Consider the following 24,295-nt stretch of genomic DNA (forward strand, 5'->3'; position numbering starts at 1 on the left):
TCCCAATTTTTGCTACTGCTGGCACCAAAAAGGTGGCATTGGGATGAGCTTATGTTCCAACGACTTAAGAGAAATACTTCCTAAAACTCTTTCAAAGTAATTGTCAGGGAGACAATTGCTATGTTGTCTGAATAAACTTACCTTCCTAGGTGGGTTAGCCTGCATTCAGGCGGCTGTGTAGAAGTCATACCCAGAATCGGAACATGTCCAAAACCCAAGTCCGGTTTACCTTTAAGTTACTTGAGGACAGAAAACATGAATGGAGTTATGTAATCTCTCAGTACTGAAATAAAGAGAAATAGTGTGAAATAATTACCTCAACAAATCCGAGGGGAAGGTAGTTCATAAAGCATGTTCCCTACAGTGCATCCATGTCTGAAACAGGAAGAAAAATGAGCCACAAATGCATTTCTATAAGACAATCTTTTGTTGCTGTTGATGGACATATGCAAATGACAAGGGATAGAATGTGTGTCACTCTGTGTGTGCATTGCAGAAGGCCTTGTCTTACCACACAGTAAACCCCACTGAAGCTGGCTTCTTGTTCCATTCAAGAATAACCCGTAAGAGAACAAGATCTTGGTTTTAAGAGCTAAAATAGAGCACTCCTGTGTGCCCAGAAAGTAAAACCAAAGGAGAATGCTTTTTATCTTCCCTGGAGCTCAGAAAGCTGACAAGGGGCCATGCTGATCATGCAGAATGTCCTTGACTTGACGCCACTAAACAATCTCCTTGCTAAGAAGGAACACAGCGATGACAACCTGTGGGACCCTGCCGCATCATTTTCATGTATACGCTGTAGGTATACAAACTCCTCCTGAGAATTCACATACCTGAAATAAAGCACTGAAAGCAGGTATTGGTTCAGAATAGGTTTTTATTTTGAAAATGTCATTTGTATCACATACAGTTCTGTCACACCACCAAATAACTATCAAATCCACTAGAAAAGATAAAATTATATTTACCAATCAAATCAGGTGAGTTACTTAGAAAACGTAACACTAAAAATACATAGCAGGCATACTATAAATCACAGAGTATAATACTGCATTTGGATCATCCAAGCCCAGTTTAGAAGTTATTTAGTATCGATGCATCCCACAAAGCACAAATAGGCAGAAATTTGGCAGAAAGAGCTGGTTACGAGTATGTTAAGAATCAAAGCTTATTAGCAGATAAAAGCTAATACTGATTATAGTCTATTATTAAAAACATCAGTAAATACATAATTTAAACTTAGCTATGGAAAGGAACCCTGATTCTCTGGCAATTCCTGAGGAAGCCAAAGGAGTAAGCAGCACCCCATCAGAACGGACAATCCAGTTCCTGAAGATTTTAGTACAGGGAAATAGATTGGGATTAAACATATATAACACAGCCTTTATTCTTGGAAGAAGAAAGAGAACCAAAACAAATGCAAGCTTTATAACATGTTTTATCTGTAGCAGTCCGTGAATGCTCCTTGGTGAGTTTTGACCATGAAGTCGCCCAAGGGACTGCTAGGATTTTGGTCTTTCCCATCAGTGTAGCTTAGTTTTCTGTACACCCTATGGAAAAGATTCATTTAGATAATATAAATAACACAAAAACACTATGCCTTCTGAAACTCCACTGAGCAGAATGAAACTGAAACAAGTCACTGCAGCAAGAGGTCAGAAAATCTTGTCTGCATTCCTATGTGCTTTCAGGTGGACAGGAAAAATGTCATCCTATGTCATTTTAATGTCTTTGTAATGCTACTACATTAACCTAAGTGAAACAAATAGCTACTGAACTTTGAGATCTAATCTTTGAATGTAATCACAAATAGCCAAAAGTGAAAGACGAGTCAGAATAATATTGTTTTCTTGCATAGAATTTAATAAATATAAATTAACATCTATTTTAAACTATTTCGGTTTACATCTGGCAATTAAGTATAGCAGCATGGCTGCAGGACAGCATTCACACAGAGCTGAAGGAAACTTCATTACTTATTTCCTTTTCTGAAATCTCTTTCATAATCATCATAAAGGCAATCAAGTTCCAGACAGGAAGATGATACTCCATTTCTTTCCACAGCCACTCATTACAACATAGAGCATTTTGCCACATGGCTTAGGCATAGAACTTCCGAGGGCTCTGAAGCCGCTAAAGAAAAGCTTCACTCCTGGGAATCATTGAAGGCTAAGAATATCACACTATAGATCTAAGGAAGCTTGCCAGCTGAAGTCCATTTTGGCTACAAATCAGCGAACATGCATTTATGTAAGCAAGGAACAAAGAAATAGATTTTATTCCAGATGGCTTGACGAGAAAGCATTCTGAAATCCTGATTTTCTACTCTTTCTTAAACTTCTCTACTTATGTGCATTAAGGAAAGGAAAATCTTTTCCTTCAGAGCAATTACTAATCTCGTGGAGATTGCTATTTTCTATGGAGTCAGGAAAAAGAAGAAGAAAAAAAAGTAGTAATCCAAGAACTAAGCAGAAATTTACTCATCTAAGTGGGCATACTCAACATCACAGAAACAGCCATGTATCATCAACAGCTTGACTTCAACCTTGTGATATCACAAATAACTGAATACAATATTTATCAATACTGTTATGTATTTATATAGAAGATTAAGTTTGAATTCCAGCTCTGCTTAAATTGAAACTTTTCTTTAAATCATGCAGCTTCTTTTCCAGTTCGCTTCTCCACAGAAGGAGTTTAAAAATGCATTCAGGCTGCATTTGAAGTTTTAATTCCAGCATCTCAAGCATAACATAGAATCATAGAACAGTTAGGGCTGGAAAGGACCTTAAGGTCATCCATTTCCATCCCCCCTGCCATAGGCAGGGACACCTCACACTAAACCATGGCACCCAAGGCTCTTTCCAACCTGGCCTTGAACACTGCCAGGGATGGAGCATTCACAACCTCCCTGGGCAACCCATTCCAGTGCCTCACCACCCTCACAGGAAAGAACTTCTTTCTTGCATCCAATCTACATTTCCCCTGTTTAAGTTTTAACCCATTACCCCTTGTCCTGTCACTACAGTCCCTAATGAAGAGTCCCTCCTCAGCGTCTTTATAGGCCCCCTTCAGATACTGGAAGGCCGCTATGAGGTCTCCACGCAGCCTTCTCTTCTCCAGGCTGAACAGCCCCAACTTCCTCAGCCTGTCTCCATACAGGAGGTGCTCCAGTGCCCTGATCATCCTCGTGGCCCTTCTCTGGATGTGCTCCAACAGTTCCATGTCCTTTTCATGTTGAGGACACCAGAACTGCACACAATGCTCCAGGTGAGGTCTCACCAGAGCAGAGCAGAGCGGCAGGATCACCTCCTTCAACCTGCTGGTCACGCTCCTTTGGATGCAGCCCGGGATACGGTTGCTTTCTGGGCTGCAAGCGCACACTGAAGCTGCCTCATGTTCAGTTTCTCATTGACCAACACCCCCAAGTCCTTCTCCGCAGGGCTGCTCTGAATCTCTTCTCTGCCCAACCCGTAGCTGTGCCTGGGATTGCTCCCACCCAGGTGTAGGACCTTGCACTTGGCATGGTTAAACTTCATGAGGTTGGCATCAGCCCACCTCACAAGCGTGTCGAGGTCCCTCTGGATGGCATTCCTTCCCTCCAGCTATCAACCGAACCACACAGCTCGGTGTCATCGGCAAACTTGCTGAGGGCACACTCAATCCCACTGTCCATGTCACTGACAAAGATGTTGAACAAGACCGGTCCCAGCACTGACCCCTGAGGGACCCCACTCGTTACTGGTCTCCAGCCGGACATTGAGCCATTGACCACAACTCTTTGTGTGCAGCCATCCAGCCAGTTCTTTATCCACCGAGTGGTCCATCTGTCAAAGTGATGTCTCTCCGATTTAGAGACAAGGATCTCATGTGGGAAACATGACTGAGTTTGGGAAGGCAGCATATCTTGTGGTGCCAGATTAGACATTTTGGCAGAGAGCATGCAAAGTGTTTTGGAAAATAAAATGAGAACATGTTTAGAGAGCTTTCACTGTTTTTTTTTAATCCTGGTGTGTATTAAATTGGCTTGTAATTAAAAATAAAAGAGATCTGGAACTTGAGAATGCTTTAAAAGTCACTTATTTTCTAAGAAAAAGCAGATGTAGTAGGCCAGTGTCCAGGAAGCTGGAAGGAGTGTTATCCTTGCAGGAATCTAAATACACTGCCAGAAATGGTAACAGCAGGAGGAGAGGATCTTGATTATCTTCCAAACAGAGCCACTGTTTGTCTACACAGAACCATAATGCAGGTAAACTATGCTCAATGCACAGAAGCTAACTTTTGAAAGCTGGGTGCTTTTTTTTGCTATATACTGTACTTCCCACATCCCAAGCATCTGAGAAGACTTGTTAGCTCAAACACAGAGCTACAATCAAAACAATTCTATAGTTATAGCTAAAATGATAAATACCTTTCTAGTGAACACAAAATAAGGACTAGAGTAGGCATTCAGTTAGGCCATCTTACTACATGTGTTCGCTGGCCATCCATGCTGAAGGCTGGCTAGGTTTTTCCCACGGACCATTACCTTTCAGGGTTCAAATTCAATCCAGGTTTGATTAGCTTGGGCTCTCCCAAGCATCCAGGCTGATTTTCATTCTAGAAGTATGCGTGTAAGCTACAACCTCCATACCTTTAGCACAGACACAGAGCAGCAAGAATAGCTTCTGAATTCCACCCCCCCCCCCCAAAAGGGGCTTACCTTTCATGATGCTTTGATGCATTTCTGGGAGAGCTGCAATTCTTCATTGCTCCAGGCCAGCCAGAGCAGACATCTGCAATCCCAGATTCTGGTGATGGAAAAGCAGTAGCATGAAGAGGGCAAGAACAACACTGACTAACACAGGCACTACACTATGTTGTTAAAAGATTAGCCTCCTAAGGCATGGTAATACTTCACTAGCATACTTCAATGATCAACTTTTCTCATGAAAATATTCTAATGTAAAAATTAATTTCAAATACATTTTATACATTGACTACATTGAAGTGTAAACTAGGTTTCTAAATACTTATAATTTATCACCATTAGAAAAAGGTAGAAAGAGAAGAAACAATGCTGAGTCCAGAAAAAGATGTAATACATAAAGTACGAGTTCAAAGTTGAGGAAGGCAAATTAAGACAGTCCACCTCAATCAAATTCTTTACAGTTAATCAGTAATGAAAATGTACAATGCAAGAACCATGCAAAACAGTGCATTCCTTCTGCCATTTTCTTCTTGTATACCAGCTGACAATATTTCAAGTCACCTTCCTCAGTATTTTCAATTCCATATTAGTTGTTTTCTTGATGATAAGGTTCATAAAATACGGAAACATTAGTGATTTTACTTAGAAGAAAAAAAAAAGTTCAGGTTGTGTTATAGACATGCTTTAACCAAAATCAGATTTTTCAAAGGAAATTAAAAGAGTGAGATCTAAAATTTCAAATTAATGTAGGATGGGTTTTTTTAAATTTCTTTTAATAATACAATGCTACTATCCTGAATTGGCAAAGGTCTATTTATCCAGATTAATTCACCTAAGCAAGTGACAGACATCATGCAACAACACAACAGCAAGCTGCTGTAAAGCTGAAGAACCCAAACAAAAGCCTTTGGTTATTAAAGTGTAGGACTAGCAAGCTATGCATTTTGTGCCAACCATTTACATGCAGAAAGTAAAAGCAATAGCAAACTTGAATTTAAAAAAGGAAGAGAAAACCAGCTGATAATAGCAACACCTATTTCTTTAGTAGAAAAAGTCCTGGCTAACCCAGAGAAAAGCTTTTTAAACAGCTGTTACCATGCTATGCAGGAAACCCTTTTTGGTATAGATTCTATACTTTTTGCAACACTTAAACATACTCAACTATTACTAAGGAAAAAAAGCTGTCTCTTAAACAGTGGTCTATCCAGATCTGTAGATTTAGCCTTTGAAGAAGTGCTCATGATTGCTAAAGTAGCAATTCATAAAGTTTCTGAAACGAACCTTGCAGGGAAGTTCCAGGAACGCTGAGAGAGATTTTATCTGAAGAGTCATGAAAGCCAGAGTCCTGAAAATAAAGCATCAACAGATTACATTGATGGAAAAACTCATGTGTTATTTCACAGCTTGCCCCCAAGAAAATAACTGGGAACCTGGTAAGAAGGGCCTGAGTTAACATTTAAATCAACAAGTCTCACGATCCCAACGGAACCCAGTAAAGCTTTGTTTGCCTCATCTTGTCCATCTATAAAATGAACAAAACATCACCATTTCAGAAGGACACCACCTGAATTATAAAGGTCACTGATTGAGATGATTTTAACCAGTGACACAGTCTATTAAAATGCAACAAAATCTCTTAGCCAGCATTTTATGACCATTTTTAAGGTTATTAAATATAGTGAGCTTCCTTACATGATTCAGAACTGATAAGTTGCCTCCCCCAAACACTAAACCTGCAAAAGAACTCTACTGACCGAACAGCACCAGACACGTAGTCACTAAGTTTAAACAGATTCCAGACCTAATCTGTTTTTTTAATAGCTTCTCCAAATATCAGCCAAGAGCGCACAATCATTTATTTATTCAAGTTTTAAAAGGTCCTGAAGTACCTGACTCTGATAGCTGTGACTGTCAAAAAAGCTGGGGCTACCACCATTGTACGTGCTCAAAAAATCCATGCCAACCGTGGGAAGACCGACGTTTTTTCTGTGAGAAACTTGATCTTTTGGGGAAGGAGAATAACGTTCTGGTATATTTTTCAGTCGCTTTCCTGGTGAACAAATAAGATCATTTTGAAAGCTTCCTAGCCTTTTAACTCTGGGAATTGCAAGTAAAGTTCGGACGGGGGAGTTCACAAGAGCGTTTACAGTTTCAGACATCTGTATTCCTTCGTATTTCCTTAAATTTGAAGCTCTCTGAAACCCAGGGAGTTTTGGAACAGCCTCCTTACACGACTGCTCATAGATCTCGTCGAATTCTCTGTCGTAGCGCGTATCAAAGCTCACAGAATTCCTTAAATGACTCTTCACTAATCTGCCTTTCTCTTCAAGGTTTTGTGAATTTGAGCGAAGTCTTGTCGACGTCAAAGGCTTTTGGATTGCTGGGGAACACAGTTTGCAGTACAGTTTCTCAAACGCATCTTCGTATTTCTGAGGCATGTTTGAAGTGCTCTGCACCGCAGAGAGGGGGGAAAACGAGTGCTTGCGTTGGAAAGAAGTTAGTCTGTCAGAAGTTAGGTTTTCAGGATTTATTAGCAAAGTATTTGATGCTCTTGCGAGGGAACAGTTTGTGACTGGTGTTAAAGTGTTACTGTTGCTATAGGAACTGCAAGTAGACCAACGCAGCCCTAAGGTATTACCATCAGGGAAGTCGGGTTTTTGAGTTTTACTTGCTTTTACCAGCTGAAGTGCCGTTGACCCTGAACTGGCTGTAGATGTTATAAAATGATGTTCCAAGGAACATTTGCATGCTGATTTTTCACCTTCTTTGCATTTTGAATTCTTCACTATGACAGTAGTCTCTTCAACTAGAAAGGTCTCTCCCATTCTAGCCATAACATTAGGCAAATGGGCCTGTTCAGAAACTGTCTGCCCTTTTACAGGCACCAAATGGTGTTCTAAACATGTTTCAGAGTTGCCTGCTTTGACTGCATTTGTATCAATGTGAGAATAAGGTACCAGACCTGAGAAATTCTTATTGGAACACTCGTCATCAGGGAGTTCTCCATTCTCATTTTCGTAAGTTTGATTCTGGATGTCTTCAATGCTATCGCTGCATATGTTGGATTGTGCTTGCTTCAGATTAAGAGGCTTGAACCCTCTTATTTTGCCTACAGTGGCAGTGAGCTTTGGTCTTCTAGAATGCCATCTTTTGCGCCTGAAGCATCTAAACACATATTTTAACTCTTTTCTCCGAGACTCCTTTGTCATAAGCCTTGTAAGTATCTTTACCATTGCTGGATACAAGTCAGCGAGAGTTACATTGCTCCAGGAGCATGTCTCATCTGCAGACTGATACTCCTCTAAGGCACTATCCCAGCAACTTCTATTCAGCTCTGGAGAAGGTGGATCCCTGGGTATGGTTACTGTATTTGTTGAAATGGGAACACTAGAAAAGTGTAACCGTAGAGATCTGGAAGGACATTCATTCCAAAACTCTCCTTTATTTCTGTGAACAGCAGCTTGGTTGCCTACTCAAAAAACAAAACAAAAACACAAATGAATCACAAAAGAAAGCAGAAGAAGGAAAAAACCCACAAACCCATTAGGGCACTTCCAGTAACGCATTACATGATTTAGGAATGACTGCATACGGTATGGGTAGTCTTATTGTAATAGCATATTTCACTGAGCATTTTTGCCAGGCTAAGTGAATGATTAACATACAGTCTATTCTCAAAAAATTAAAAGGTTTTCTCTAGCTATATTGAATTAACAGATTACACAAGGCAGAAGTGAAATGTGTTGGAAAACACTATTAAATAAATTAGCCTAATATATAGATATAAAACATTTTCATTATAGAGGCAGACTGCTTTGCTCTTTGTGGATCTCTGAGCAGGAGGAATGGCCTTATCCTGCAGGTTTTGTTGCTCTATTTCCATATTACTTCAAATCTATGTACTTGGCTAGTACCAGTGCAGCTTTACATGCCACAAAGCATGATGAAGACAACGCTTTTTGTAGTTGTTGGGCTTAAAAACATCTACACCAAAATTCTATCATAGGATTGCATCATGTCTGGAGAACCTCTGACGAAAGTTTACTAGCAAAGTCCCACTTTGAGGACCAGTTACCAGCAGACCCAAAGCCATTAAATTTATGTTCCTTGCATTTAAAATGAGCAGGAGCAAAAAGTTAATTTTATCTCATTGAGCTTAATGCTGCTGAATTTTGTAGCTATGCATTTTTTTCCTAAGTTCTTTTTATGTATAAAAGCTATTTAGTTGCTAATTTTCAAATAGATTTTGCATAAACAAAATCATGTCTAACTTCTCTTCAAGAATTCAGCCTGTTGAACTTTTCTGTTGGCTAAGCAGTGCCTCTGGGTTTCCATATTTCTTTCTAATAAATTTTAAGGAAAACACATTTCATAACTAACATATTTGACTAACATCCAAAAGATTTGGTTGTACCGATCAGTTTTCGCACTGGTGAAGCTGAAGGAAGCCCTTTCAATGAGCCTTCAGGTGCTACCTGAAAACCAAAGAAACAAGAGACACATAATCTAATATCCTGATTTTTTGCATATTAAAAGTAACATCAAAGTCTTATTTTTGACTCCTCCTACTCTCTCCTTACTATATTAGATCCTGTACAGAGTTATGGTTCTAAGGGATTTTGTTAATTTTAGACAAGGGGGAAAAAGTCTAGTCTAAGATTTCAGTAAGAATTGTTGTCACTTGTTTAATCTTAGAAAGCTAGTTATCACCTTGATAACTTCCATGTTATGTATTATACTTTAATCATAGAACAGTTAGGGCTGGAAAGGACCTTAAGATCATCCAGTTCCAACACCCCTGCCATGAGCAGGGGCACCTCCCACTAGACCATATCACTCAAGGCCCTGTCCAACCTGGCCTTGAACACTACCAATCCCTTTCCCAAATAACATAATTTACACATGGATATATACACCTGGATAATCTATACATCTCTGGCAACTCCAGTAGGAAACAAAAGCCATTCCATGTAACACAACCCTTTGCCTCCAATTCCCTTGACCCCTCAAAACCAAAATAAAGCTAAACCACCAATTTTCTCTTCAAACCTCAAATTTAGACTTCAGAAAACTTACTGAAGGTCAACTCAAACATCAGGGTTCAAAGAACAAAGCATAAATTAAAGAAAAAAACCTTGGTATAATCTGTTTCTTACAAACCATTGCAGTCAGAGACCTGAGATACTGCGATATTTATGTAGACAGCAAGCAGGAGAGGAACAATGAAACACCAGCGAGGTTGTATTAGAATTCATTATGCTGCAGTTAGAGTTCTTATTTTATTCTAGTTAGCTAATAACAGGAGAAATATGTTACCGCAATCCATCTGGGAATATTTCTAGCATTATCTTGTACTATCACATCCACTTGAACTTTTACTTTCTCTTGCTTTTTCCCATCATCTACATGTGAATTCTGAAAGGGAAAGAAAAAAAAAGAAAAAGGGAATTAATTAAAACACATAAAAGTTACTAACACTGACAAAAATATTACTTAGGTCTGTTTCAAGCCAGTGTTATTCAGATGAGGATATCCAACCAGCATAAACTTGTTTTCAATGTACACATTTTATGCGTACATTAGGTGGGGAAAAATGTGTACATTATATGTACATTTTATGTGGGGGAAAAATCCTCCAAACAACTGTGAAGGAACTGTATGTGAAGACATATAAAAGAGATAACTGACTAGTTTACTGGTGCAGGCAAAAGCGCACAGTGCCTCAGAAGACGTGATAAAAGCAAAACCAAGAAAAGGAAAAGAACTCTAGTGTTAGGTTACAAAGCACTGGTGATAAGGGCTGAAAATCTTTACACGTATTATTGACACCCATGACTTCATGTACAAATCAAAAGCTACTCTGTGACGCACCTTTATGTAAAATCTAAAAGCATTGGGTGATAAACGGCAAACGTTTCTCATTAGCAAAACTCCCACTCTCTGAAGAGGTCTGTATTAGCTGTTGTCAAAGATAGCACAATACCTAGTACTATGCTAAGCAAATAAGGAAAGTAAATTACCTTTTTGGTGGTCTGTATTTGAGAAAGAACAACACAGTTTTGGAATGGCCATGCACACAAAGCATGCGTTGGATTTTTCTTCATCAATGCAACTATTTCAGGTAGCCCTGCTACCCACTGACTAGTAAGGGAAACTGCAGCAGAAGATGCCAGTCTGCTTTTGTTATGGTAGCCATTATTTCAGATTTACAGGTTTTTTAAACCATGTTACCTCTTTAAACTGGACTCTCAGGTGAATGATCATATTTTCTGTAAGTGTTTTCACTTGGTGGTTCATCTGATTATTCCTTTTCTATACCTGCAATAGCCTTCCTCAGGATTACCTGTTCTATGCAATATGTTGCACTGCTTTCTCCGATATACTGATAATACCAAGACATAATATTACTTCATATTGGTCTTCATGATGTTATTTATTGACTCTCTCATTTGCTATACTTACTAAAAACATGCATTGAGATGCAGACTACACAGAGCATTCTGCTGACTGGCACATGTAAGGTACTCAAATAGCTCAATCATTTCTATTGAACATAAAATTACTGTGTCCCATTACACACCAGATATTTTTACCTGGAAGTGAATGTCTTCAAATTTTCTTCTTACTGAAACTATCTCAGCATCACTTTCTTCACCTATAATTTGAAGATAAATAATAAATCCAGTTGAACTCAAAATCAAAACAGAAACGTTTTTAAACACACCCTGTATAACTTACTGACTAAATTGGTTTAATGTTAGAAAACTTTTATCTGGACTACATTTCAAGTCCAATTGAAAACCACGGTTAATTAAGGGTTCAAGAAGAGGGAAGATAACTTGTTTGTAACCAGCTCTTCAAGATTCATGCTAACCATTTTGGAGAGTAAAATATTTACAAAGCATTGCTCTGCAGGATTCATTAATGCATGCATTTCCTCTCATTTCCCACTACTGCTTTAGAACTGCCAAGGTGAGAAATAAGACAGGGTTGAAAAAGGTTAGAAAGCAAATTCAAATCTTCCAACTCAATTTTTAGGTGTTCTATGGGTATTTTCATGAATGAAATGCAGCAAACCATCCAACGCATCACTAGCTAAAGCCTTAGCCTTTCAGGATCATAAAACACATGACTGCATTGTAAGACTGCAATTCTGAATTTTCCTGGCTGTTTTATCTTTATTCCACAACTGTGTTCACTGCAGGGAAGGAAAGAGCAACGCTGAAAAGGAAACACTGAGTAAAAATAATCTTGGTTATGATATCTACCACATCATTGCCTCTTCAACACTATCCTTAAATTACTAAAATCAGAATAAAAATTTTTCCAGCTAATCCCATCTTCCTTTTTCTTTTCCTATCAGTGTGATCATCATCTAGAGCTCTGCAGACAGCTGCTGCCATAGCACTAGGACAAAGATACATACGAAAGCAATGCTATTATCTCTTTGTGGGAGACAAGTTCACATCTTCCAGTGAAAATGTTGAGCAACCAGAGGGTTGCCTCTGACAGTCTACATGACCCCAGTAGAATTATTATAACTGAATCCAACACTTGTCAGATTACCACAGTTTCTTCCCACAAGACTAATGGAAATCATGGTCACTTTACCCACAGGAAATCAGCTACTAAACATCAATAGTTGATGAAGCAGTAAGGTTAATCATAGAATCAGCCATGCCTTTAAGATCATCAGGTCCAACCCTTACCCCAGGACTGCCAAGTCCATCGCTAAACCATGTCATTAACGGCCTCAATTACATGTTTTTTGAACACTTTCAGGGATGTGATTCCACCACATCCATGGGCAGCCTGTTCCAATGTCTGAGCATCCTTTCAGAGAAGAAATTTTTCCTAATATACAGTCTAAACCTCCCCTGACACAGCTTGAGGTTGTTACCTTTTGTCCTATCGCTTGTTACTTGGTAAAAGAGAGCAGCCACCTCCTCTCTCCCTCCTCCTTTCAGGTAGTTGTAGAGTGATATGGCTCCCCTGAGTCTTCTCTTCTTCAGAACCCCATTTACCTCAGCCATTCCTCATCGGACTCATTGCCCTTCTCTGAACCTGCTCCAGCAACTCAATCTCTCTCTTACAGCGAAGGGCCCAGAACTGAACACAGCATTTGAGGTGTGGCCTCACTAGTGCCAAGTACAGGGGGATGATCACTGTCCTAGCCCTGCTAGCCACGCTATTTCTGATACAGGCCAGGATGTCACTGGCCTTCTCGGCTGCCTGGGCACAAGCTGGCTCATGTTCAGTGGCTGCCAGTCAGCACCCCCAGGGCAGACCAATACTTTATTTGTACCTGCTGTTAACAGGCTTTGCATACTTTTGGAACAAAAACAATGTATAATAGCTGGAAGAAACACTGCCTTCACCAAGACGTGCAAAGCACTCTACATGAATACTAAAGATGGAAAATCTGCCAGAGCTAAAGTTTCAGCACTCACTGAGGCTGCTATAAATCCTCTCCAGTCTCTTCCTAGAACATTCAGAAGAGAAGGAGGAATGGATAATCATATTCTTGTATTCTGCTATGCAGCCACCACAGCCTGAACTGCATCACTCATTTATCCCATGAGTGCAGAAGACACAAAGGGCACTTTGAGAAGCCGAGCTACAGATGCCACTGAAATTTGTTTCCCATCCTCTCAAAGGAAAGGAGGATAAGTTTCAGATTGCTGTTTTCCCCTCAACAGAGGGGAAATCATCTGCCTTAGAGACAGCTATGCAAACGAAGCACCTGACATATACCAAAGTATTTAAACACCAGTTAACCATATTTTGCTGTAACTGCCCTTTAAATCATTAAATGCTGGTTACCACCTAGCCATAGTTCAATTGATGCAAAACAGTAAGTTTTTATATGCACAAGAATAAAAAGGTTTTGAGTAATACAGGTTTTAAATATTTAAACAACAGTCCTTCAAAGATTGTTACTACTGATTAACACAATAAAATAATTATTTTGGAGTACAAGAACAAAACCACCCAAAACTTTGCAGACAGGGCACAAAACTGAGGTTGAAACTGTTACAAACACTACTGAAGACTTACTGTTACAGGACAAGATGAATGCAATGTTTGTGTCTAACAAACCACTAGAAATTATCGTATATATGTAATTGTAAATCACATTGTAACATTACAACATTGTATTGTAATTGCATATATTGTAATCATTAATAAAATTTCTATGGCAACTTACACCAAAGTTTTACTGTTCCTTTCTTTATTAAGAAAATGCAATTGAACATATTCCATGCTGACTTCCCAACATAACAGGGATTCAGGACTGAGGTTTTGAAGAGTAACAGGGATATTGATTTCATACTACAGTATTACCAGTAACTGAGTCTCTGGCTGTTCCTATTCTCTACTTTCTGAAAGGGTACAGATCACTTAAAATTATTTTTACTATATTAGAGAATTATGGAAAAGTTATCAAAAGGAACATGACCAGCAGGTCGAAGGAGGTGATCCTGCCCCTCTGCTCTTGTGAGACCTCACATGGAGCATTGTGAGCCGCTCTGGTGTCCTCAACATAAAGAGGACATGGAGCTGTTGGAACAAGTCCAGAGAAGGGCCACGAGGATGATCAGGGGACTGGAGCACCTCCCGTATGAAGACAGGCTGAGGAAGTTGGGGCTGTTCAGCCTGGAGAAGAGAAGGCTGCATGGAGACCTCATAGCAGCTTCCAGTATCTGAAGGGGGCCTATAGGGATGCTGGGGAGGGACTCTTCATTAGGGACTGTAGTGACAGGACAAGGGGTAACGGGTTCAAACTTAAACAGGGGAAGTTTAGATTGGATATAAGGAAGAAGTTCTTTCCTGTGAGGGTGGTGAGGCACTGGAATGGGTTGCCCAGGGAGGTTGTGAATGCTCCATCCCTGGTGGTGTTCAAGGCCAGGTTCGAAAGAGCCTTGGGTGACATGATTGAGTGGGAGGTGTCGCTGCCTATGGCACGGGGTTGGAACTGGATGATCTTAAGGTCCTTTCCAACCCTAACTATTCTGTGATTCTATGATTTGCAATCTTTTTCAAAAACTTAAAAAAAAAAGGTAGACAGAAAGTAAATTAAAAACCCACCTATGTCAGATGCATCCACATGGGAGTTCTCAGGAAATTCCTTAAAAGCACATGAAAGTAATTTTAAGACCTGGTAGCATGAACTGTTTCAACTAGTCCGTCTAATTTTCTGCTCTCACTACTTGTTCAACTTTTTGGGGATGGAGGTGGTAACGAAACAAACCAAGCCATATTCCACAAATTATGTACAAATGACACCATCTTTATTAAGAAATCTGTACACAAATCTGTCTTGATTCATATCTCATTATTCAGTGGGGAAAACTGTTTTCTTCCCAGTCCTTCTATATTCATACAATGCAAGGAGAAGTTACACAAGAGCAAAACTCAGTTGACAGATGAATTCTAACCACCAAACCCTGTACCTACAGATTTTCTCTTATTCATGTTTCCTGAACTGCCCACTTTAACCAATTCTTAATTGCTTACTTCAAACAATCTTAATATAGTATTTCAAATAGGGGTTTTTTGCTCTATTTTGCAGAAGTTGCATAAAGAAGCTCATTTATGTGGATAAGGACATATCTAAATGTTTTCATTCTTTTCTAAATGTTTACAATCTACATCTGACACCATATTCTTCAGAATTCCTTTAAAAGTCTAAATCCCTTCTGGCCCTCACCAACATAAAATTAGTATATTGTGGGTTAAGATGTCATCAATGAAATGAGACAATCCTAACTACCATCTACGTAGAACAAAAAATTAGGAGGGGCCAATGAGAAGGCCTGTATCACTCCTCAAAAGTGATTATTTTCTCCTTGAAAAGATAGGGAGTCAAAACAAACTTGCTCTAGATGATGACAGATTTTTAAAATGAGTAATTTAACAAGTTAGACACACATGCTGCCGGAGGGAAAGGACACTGGACCGTTTAAAGCCTATGCCCAACTCCTTTTGGATAGCTCTCCCTTTATACAGACTTAAAAGATGCCAAAATCCATGGCTGATATGGCTGCTATTCATAATCTAAATAGTACAATGGGGGGGGAGGATATGTAACGATATGAAACATATGCAAACACTAACACATAAACAACATAAATAGAGACATCGTAAAAAAAAGGAAATAAAAATAATTAAAAAATCCATTAATTCACTGTCACAAAATGTATGAGACCACCACATATACAAGGCAAAACTTGAGTTTATCACCATCCCAAAGCACAGAACGTATCAGGGGAGGAAACAATCGGGGGAAGTATAGCAGATGATCAACATTAACCAGAACCTGAAGGTTTTAATTTTAAATGGACACACACTGGGTAAGTAAAGACACATCTTTCCTAAAAGAACGCAACTAGCCTTGGGGAACTACATGAGGGGAAACATAAAGCAGTTGTGAGATATCTAATGTTTGAAGAACTACAGTGAAAGAACTGCATTAAAATACCTTAAGCCCTCTTTTCCCCGAGAAGTACTTACTTAAGGAGAATAAACTGATTCAATTTAGCAATTAGTAGGTCTTTAAAATCTAATTTTATAGCTGTGGTACAGGAACACCTGCTCATGCTCTCTTTTTCTTAGCTTTTGACTACAGAAACACATTTTCCCAAAGAGGCTTTATAAAAGTGGATGCAATGTGGTGCCCATACCTGACGTACTGTTGGATGCTCATCTTCAAAATCACCGGTCTGTTGCTTTGGCATTTCTTAGCACACATGGGAGGAAAAAGATAAGTCTATTTCAATCTGATAGGTCACAGATCAATGCTGTACCTGAACTCATTACTTCATCATTTGTATATACCCTTACCTTGAAAAATATTTAACAAGCATTTAACAAATGTAGTACATAGGACTGAAACAAAGAACAGACAAGCAACAGAACAACATACTAGTCAAATACATCATACTAATTCTGACCAGAGGTGTACATCTACCGTATTACATGTTTGCTTCTTAACCCAGAAAGCACCCCAGAAAATAAAATTTGTCCCTTTATCAAGTGGTATCAATTATAGAAAAAGACTACTGCAAACATTTGGTGTATTTTTCTTGGCATAGGTTGAAACGGACAAGAAAAAGACCAACTACTCCTGAAACCTGAGGGTAGAGCCTAATACCTCTTTTGCATCTTCCTAATGAACTTTGGCATTTGAGGCCTTTTCCAAAAGCGCTATGCCTGTCTTCCAGCACAGCTAGACCCACCTACAATCTTTGTGGGCTGTTTCCCCATTCCCCACCCCTCCTTTATTTCATAAGAAGCAATATAAAGAGAATAAGAGCTGTTAATTTAGCAGACATCTCCCATTTTTACATTGCAATCTATATTTTGTTCATCAGCTGTCACAACTCAAATGGATTTAAATAAAACTCAAAAGCTATTAGACTCACAAAGTAGCTATCTTCAAATAAATGAGACTTCCACAAAGGCTTATTTCACAGTTAGCCTCTAAGCCAGGTATTTTTGCTATTAAATTTACTCAGACCGAAAACTGCTTCCATACTGCTGAAAAAAGTTAACTTTGACAAGGCAACAGTTAGAAATGTATCTGTAACAAGCTACAACCTTTCAAGTTTGGATGAAACCTTGGTTGGATGAAGCCTTGGGTGAGATGGTTTAGTGTGAGGTGTCCCTGCCCATGGCAGGCGGGTTGGAACTGGATGATCTTAAGGTCCTTTCCAACCCTAACTGTTCTATGATTCTAAGTTGGTATACAGTGCATACGATTATGATGTGCACATACAAATTATTTCATAAACCTACTGTTAATACTGCCTAAATTGCAAATATTCAATCTTTCCCAGAAGATCTTTATTTCAAAACACATGACTCTGCTGGTACTAAAGCCGTAGTGGGACTTCTCAAGATCAAATGCACATGATAAACTTCAACTTCAAAAATAAATGTAATACATGTGCTTTAGCAGATATGTTTACCCTAAATTAAGCGAGTTTGTTTAATGACAAATTTGTTGTCCTTGGTTTCTTTCCTGTCTTTCTGTTTCCAGATAAGCTGATGCCAAATGTCACAAATTATTTTGCCTTTTTTTTTGTTGTTAAATTGTGAGAAAACTTCTCTCTTACCTAACTCTATCACATAGGCACTATTTACCTCTATAAACACTTCATATTACTTAATAGCGCCAATCACACATCTAAACATCTCCATTTTTCTAAAGGCTTAAAGTATAAAGAAATCTAAATATCTCATCTACTGCTTCTTCCATTTTAAAGCCGCACCTAACTTACTTCTAGACATCTAACCTATTCTTCAGGGCAACTCCATATTCTCCAAGAAACATATTTCAGGGCTTCCTTACTGTTTGCATTTGGAAGGCTTTTCCAATACTTAACTTAGAAGCTTACTTTTGTTTTTCTCTCCCTCCCCCCTTAAATCCTCTCTCCAGTGGCTCTAGCAATTTTTAATCCACCCTTCTGTGACTCACTCCAGCCAGTGAAGCTGCTATCAAATACAAACCAAAGTACTTCACTTAATTTAACAGTTTTATCACTGTTAAACCTTTTTGGTGCTATGCATACTAAGCACCTGTGCATGTCTTTTAGGGCAGTGAGCACTATTCTTGGTTGGCTCAACCAACCTTCTAAATTGCCTTTTCCTGCATTTAATTATTCCTACTTGTCTATTACATTGAACTTCTCTGCATGGAATTACACAAAGTTTACTTTAAGTTTTAGACCCAATTTAGAAAGATAACCAGATTATCTTTCACAGTGGTCATCCCTACTTGGTATCATCTGCAAGTTAATTAAGAGCATTCCTTACTCTATTTACTTAAGTGAAGTATAAGCTAGTGATTTGCTTGGGAGAAGTCCTGGAAAAACGTCTGTCATGTTTTCCCCTCAACTTGGACACAGACCATTGATAACTATACTGAGCACAGACTTCCAACCAGTAGGAAATTGGGCTATAAAACCACTCTCTCATACAAAGTTAATGAAGGGTATTATACCACTGCAAAGCTCTGGCTTCAGGTTGTAACCTCAGGAAATTTATGTCCAGTGTTTTGCAGAAAACTACAGTAATGCTTCCTTTAGAATATATTAGACCCATCAGCATATATTTTCTAGAAATTAGAGGCAAAGGTATAGATCATATGAATCTTCTTGTATCAGACCCTTATTTCTTGTCTTAACATTTTAATCTAATAGGCTGATACAAAACATATACTTGAACCCTGTATGGAGAAGTTTTTTGGTACTACTCTAAAGGGAGAGAGACAGCATAGGTTGTATTTTGTCCTCAGATGTTCGGCATGAAAGTTTCTCAGACCAATGTCATATGTTAAAACCTTAAGAGAAGAGGGCCCAAAACTTCTTTGCTGTGCTACAAATCATAATTTCCCCCCGTTATTTATCTCAATAAAAACACGTTTTCTATTGAAATATACAGCTTCTTTCCAAAAACAAGGAGAAAAGATTTAGATGTCACATCCTCTAAGTAGGATCAGAATTTCATTTTGTTGTGCAGTCTTGGTTTGACTTCCATCACGATACTTGGTCTTTAATGAAATAACCATACACAACTTCTTCCTCCAGGCAGCCCGATTTATTCAGGATACAGAATAATCTACTAAATTTCTGATAGCTCATCATGTGACTTCATGAGATTCCTTTAACACTTATCTTTTAATATGCCTCCTTAGCTAGTTATTATCAAAAAGATAGCAACTTCCACTATCTCCACTAGTACACCCATGTAAGTCAGGGTTGGAATTCTTAGATTTGACAAACATGGGACAGAACTGACAAATACAACAAAAGCTGTCTAACTGATATAAGGAGATTATTTTAACCATTTTGTGATGATAGCAATATCAATTATAATGTATTTATCTTAAATATTTGAAACTGTTTTTCAAAATCCTTACAAATGTAAGAACTGCTGGGGTTTTGTTGGTTCCCCCACAAAAAAAACACAACAAAACAGCAAGTACCCTAAAGTTTGGCATAAAATCAGGACTGCTTTTATTAAGTGAAGACTCTGGATATGGTAATTTACAACACTTATTCATTAAAAACACTTTACCTGCATTCCTTTGACTTCTTCTACTCCACTGCAATTAGAATTAAGGAGAAAAAAAAGTAAAAAGAATCTTAGACTAGTAAAGTTATTTTAACTGATACCTTTATTTAGTTTAGTACATCTTACAACTAAGCACTTCAAAAATAACCATTCAATTTACTTCAGGTTTCACAACGCCTGGCCAGAAAAGCCACAAATACATGGTAAAACTTACCCTGTCATTCACTTCTTCTCATACCATTGCTGTTAAAATCACTTCAAGAACATAAGCTATAGCTACCTTATCCCACATAAGAGGCTAAGACAGAGAACTCCTCTTACAGTCCTTAAAGATGTAAAGTTATGCAGCAGTGCCTGGTAGATGACACACAAAGTATGAACAGAAGTGGAAAGGGAAACAGACTCCTTTCCGACTCCATTAAATCCACTCTTGCTCCCAAAGACTGACTTTCACTCCTCATCTCCTCACTCTGTGGGGTTCAGAACAGCTTCTGTGTTAAGTGCCAAGACACACTACATGACTTGGCTTTTTAGACAGATACTAGGAATGTAGCAGCAAGGAGAATTTTGATAGTTACATGAGAAACACAGAGATTTTGACACAGTTCACTGCCGAGTGTTTATGGTGAAATTTAGGAAATAGAAAAAGAAAATACTGCTTGTTTAATATAAATACTCAGAAGAAAAAAATACAGCTAATATGCCCACAGCAGCAATGGCTTTAGACTGGCACAAACAGCGAGTACTTTGGCTGCAAAGATACTTTAATTACTCTAGCATTATTTTATGGAAAAGAAGTCTAAAGATTAAACTAGTAAGCCTTCAGAATTGAAAAGCTGATTACCTGAACCTACATAAATGGATTCAGTGCATGTTAACTTCAATGCCAATACTGTGAGGAAATCCAGAACCATGTGCCCCCAACAGAGATCACTTTAAAGTATTTTTCCAGGTTTACCAGTGGTGCTAACTGCTAGTAAAATAGTCATCTGTTTAAGTCTACCTCATCTGACAGACTTAACCAGTCCATCCTGAAACCTTATTTTAAAGCAGATGTTCACTTCATTAATACCTCTTGCAAATATTATATGGCAGAGCAAGATTTAAACGTGTTCCTATATATATTATATATATACAAAAGAACACAATTGCTACATTTTGACTGCATAGGAGGACTAAATTATTAGATACCTTAAATAATTCCTGCTTCCAGGTTTTTATCTTCTTGGTTGATACTTGCTCCCAGTGTTTTTGTCCTAGAAATAACAAGCAATATCAATATAAATATAGCTTTTCACAACACTGCCAATACTGAGTATCATTCTAACAAACAAAACACTTAAGAAGAACACATTACATAGTAACAAAATATTATCAAATCTTGAATTCCCTCTAGTACAATTGCTGAAATAAAAACTTAGAGATAATTCTCTTACAAATAAGAGACTATCGTAATTTCAAGTTTATTGAGAAGTCAGACCAAAAAAAAAAAAAAAAGAAAATTACATGTTGAGTCTAACACCATTGAACTAAAAAACCCAATGAGCATTACAGATCCAGATGCTACAGAGGTAAAAAAAAAGTAGAGATTATTTTATTTCTTTGATTTTATTTAATCTATGTACACTACATGGTAACTGGGGTTATTTAAAGCCATAATTTACGCTCTACAGGACTGAGATCCATATTCATCCCAAACCAAACAGAGGTTACTAAACACAACCCTTCACAAATCCAAGACTGTGTATTACAGTGCTGCCTGATTGTTTCTTCCCTCTCCAGATGAACAATGTATATAAAATGCGATAAAATGCAAGCTTCCCAGTCTGCAAAATCCTTGTGAAAGTAAATCGTCTTCCGTACAACAATTATATTGGGCTTGACACTGTGGTAGCACTTCAAGTGTATGTTCAGTAAGTTCTACTTCACAAGAATTGATATGGCAATCTGAGTATCATAATCCTTACTTCATTCGCAATAATAAATGGCAGAACATTTCATTTCCCATTAAAGCCAGCAAGACACTAAGTCACAAGTCCCACAAAACCCCTGAGAATGTAGTTTAGAACAGCAGGGCTTTGGTTGGGATTGCTGGTTTTTTTTTACAGTAAACTTTCCATGAGCATTATCACCTCCATAACAGATTGACAGTTATAATGAAACACTGGAAAAATATGCTATGGCACAATTTGGTATAGATTTACACTAACCACATAGGAACATTCAATGGAAAGTTAAAGAGACCACCTGCCCAGTCCACCCTGACATTTAACAGAACTGAAGCTTATCAGAGCAACCTTCAGAATTCTGAGCAGAAACTACACAATCCATTCATGCCTACCAACTTCCTTTGATTCTTCCCCTTACTTATCATCCAAATACTAACCACTGTTATCCTGATCTCTGCTAATAACTCTTTTCTGTTGTCTAAAACAGCATGCAGGAGTAACGTGAGGCATATAAACAAATTCCCCAGGTATTACATGCACTTGTAAAAGTTCACATATGATATGCCACACCTAAGTAGACAAAAAACACTATCTGTTGTAATTATATATTATATGACTGCCAACAGTTGCATGCTTTAGTAAATCTAAATACACAAGCATGTAAATATCAGAGCTTTGAGAAGTTCTTACCATCAGGCGTATCGTAAGTGAGAGTTTCCATGGAAATAAGTAAATCATCTTCAAAAGGATGATTATACTAAATAAAAAAGGACCATTAAAGATTACAATAAACGATAAAAATAATGCTTTAAACATGCATGTTAAGTATCATTTTTAGACAGTGTTGTTTTGACCAAACTGTTTCATTATAAGCGTGCTGTTTTATTGGCTGAAATAGAAGTCAGCAATCTGGAAATATTAATTCTTGAGGAAACACACGTATTTTAAGCATAGATGTAAATCATTCAATCTCAATAAATCAGCCACAGACAAAAGCTTTCAGAGAGTTTTCTAAACCGGTTAAGTTACTCTATTGCAGTTTCTTCTAAACTTCCTCTGTCGGGGCCGGTAGTAGTCACTTAGCCTAGCCCTACAGCTCATGATGCGCAAAAACTCCAGACCCGGCCTTACGCCAGCACCAAGACATTAACACAAAACATTTCCCTTCAATGGTAATGTTGACAACCCTGAACGAACACATGCGTCTCTGGACAGAGATTTATGGTTCCCACATCTTTTAACACAAACCGGCTCTAAAGTAAGGATTCCTGGAGGGAGCCACCCACTTGTTTCTGTAGTTTCATTGCACGTACTGGCTCATTTGGGTTAAGGGCACCATAAAGACAACTTGGACTTAAAACTAAGTCACTAAATCAATATTGGCAGTCCCAGATCTAGGTCTTACGGACGTATGTGAGGAGCTAGCTCTTTTCTAGCCGAGTCACAGGGGTGCACGGCTCAGCACAAACCGCAAAGCTGCAAAACCCCGGGTGACGGCTGCTTTTGGCAGCCAGGAGAAAGAGGCTGTGACACCACAAGCAGTTAACTGTCAAGAGAATTCAGTTCCTGCACCTTAGCACACAGGCAGAGAACTGAACTTAATCACTCATGACACCCGGGGACTTGGAGGGGGGCAGGCAGAAGGGGAGCGGAGAGCGCTGCCCCTGCCCGATGCGAGCCGCTCAGAGCGCCTTCCAGAGGGACGCAGACAGGCAGCCAGGCCCGGCCGCACCACAAGCCGTTCGCGACAAGGAGGCCGTAAGCACAACTCGCCCCCGAGAAAGGCGATCGAGGCAGGGCAGCGGCCGCGCAGCTGACAGGGCTTCCCCGCAGCCATCGCCTCAGGACGGCCACCACAGCCCAACGGGCGGGCCGGTGCGTGAGAGCGGCTCTCACCCGTTCCAAGATGTGCTTGAAGGAGGCCACGAAGCGGGCGTTGCTCAGCCGCAGCCGCTCGTCCAGGTCCAAGGCCATGGCGAGAGCCGGCCCTCCGCCGCGGCACCGGGGGACGGCGGGGCCGCCGCCACACGCTTCCGCTCCGCCCCACGCCAATTCAAATTGCCCCCCGGCCCGCGCCAGGGCTTTCCGACCCATTTCCCGCCTCTGATTGGGCTTGGCTCACGTCAGTTTAGACTCCGCAGCCTATCCTAGTGTGGCTGGGCGGCCTTCTCATTCTGATTGGATGCTCCGGCGTCCGAGAGCACACCTCCTGCTTACGTCACCCGCTTCGACGCCCTCCCATTGGGTGCAGGGCTCGCAGAGGGTTGGAAGCGGCGCAAAGTCACTATTCTACCTAGCAACAGCGGTCGCCGGGAGCTCCCATTGGAGCACCGGAGAGCGGTGCAGGCCGGGAAGCTCTAGGGAGTGTAACGGTTGCGTTGGCTCCAGTGTGAGCGGCCGAAGGAAGGAGAAGGGACGCTGGGGCTTGATGCTAAATGGCTGCCATGAGGGAGCCTCTCTCCCTCCCGTCGTTCTCCCCTGCTTGATGGGGTTGCAGGCTGAGGCTGCTGAGGAGGTTTGGAACTGGCGCTGCTAAGTTGCCTGCCCACCAGCGCAGAGGTTTTGGGTGTCGGCCCGT

At 39.6% G+C, this 24,295-nt stretch overlaps 1 protein-coding gene across 2 annotated transcripts; it reads right to left on the reverse strand.

The window, feature by feature from the left end:
- Positions 1 to 859: 859 nt before the first annotated feature.
- Positions 860 to 23,727, reverse strand: HJURP (Holliday junction recognition protein). 2 transcript variants are annotated; one of them, XM_062623940.1, is made up of 13 exons: positions 23,614 to 23,727; positions 22,408 to 22,474; positions 20,960 to 21,024; positions 19,772 to 19,799; positions 16,375 to 16,430; positions 14,780 to 14,819; positions 11,284 to 11,345; positions 10,007 to 10,105; positions 9,105 to 9,165; positions 6,580 to 8,159; positions 5,972 to 6,035; positions 4,703 to 4,790; positions 860 to 1,550 (listed from the first exon to the last, which is right to left on the reverse strand). In XM_062623940.1, exons 1-13 carry the CDS (start codon positions 23,689 to 23,691, stop codon positions 1,439 to 1,441), a joined length of 2,400 nt encoding a protein of 799 aa, XP_062479924.1. In that variant the 5' UTR covers positions 23,692 to 23,727; the 3' UTR covers positions 860 to 1,438. The 2 variants fall into 2 exon arrangements, with proteins under 2 accessions (XP_062479924.1, XP_062479922.1); XM_062623938.1 differs by having other exon boundaries at positions 9,084 to 9,165.
- Between the last annotated feature and the right edge of the window lie 568 nt (positions 23,728 to 24,295).

This window comes from Pezoporus occidentalis, unplaced genomic scaffold, assembly GCF_034315485.1.
Source record: "Pezoporus occidentalis ecotype Australia unplaced genomic scaffold, CSIRO_AGI_Poc_V1 ctg26, whole genome shotgun sequence".
Lineage (NCBI taxonomy): Eukaryota > Metazoa > Chordata > Aves > Psittaciformes > Psittacidae > Pezoporus > Pezoporus occidentalis.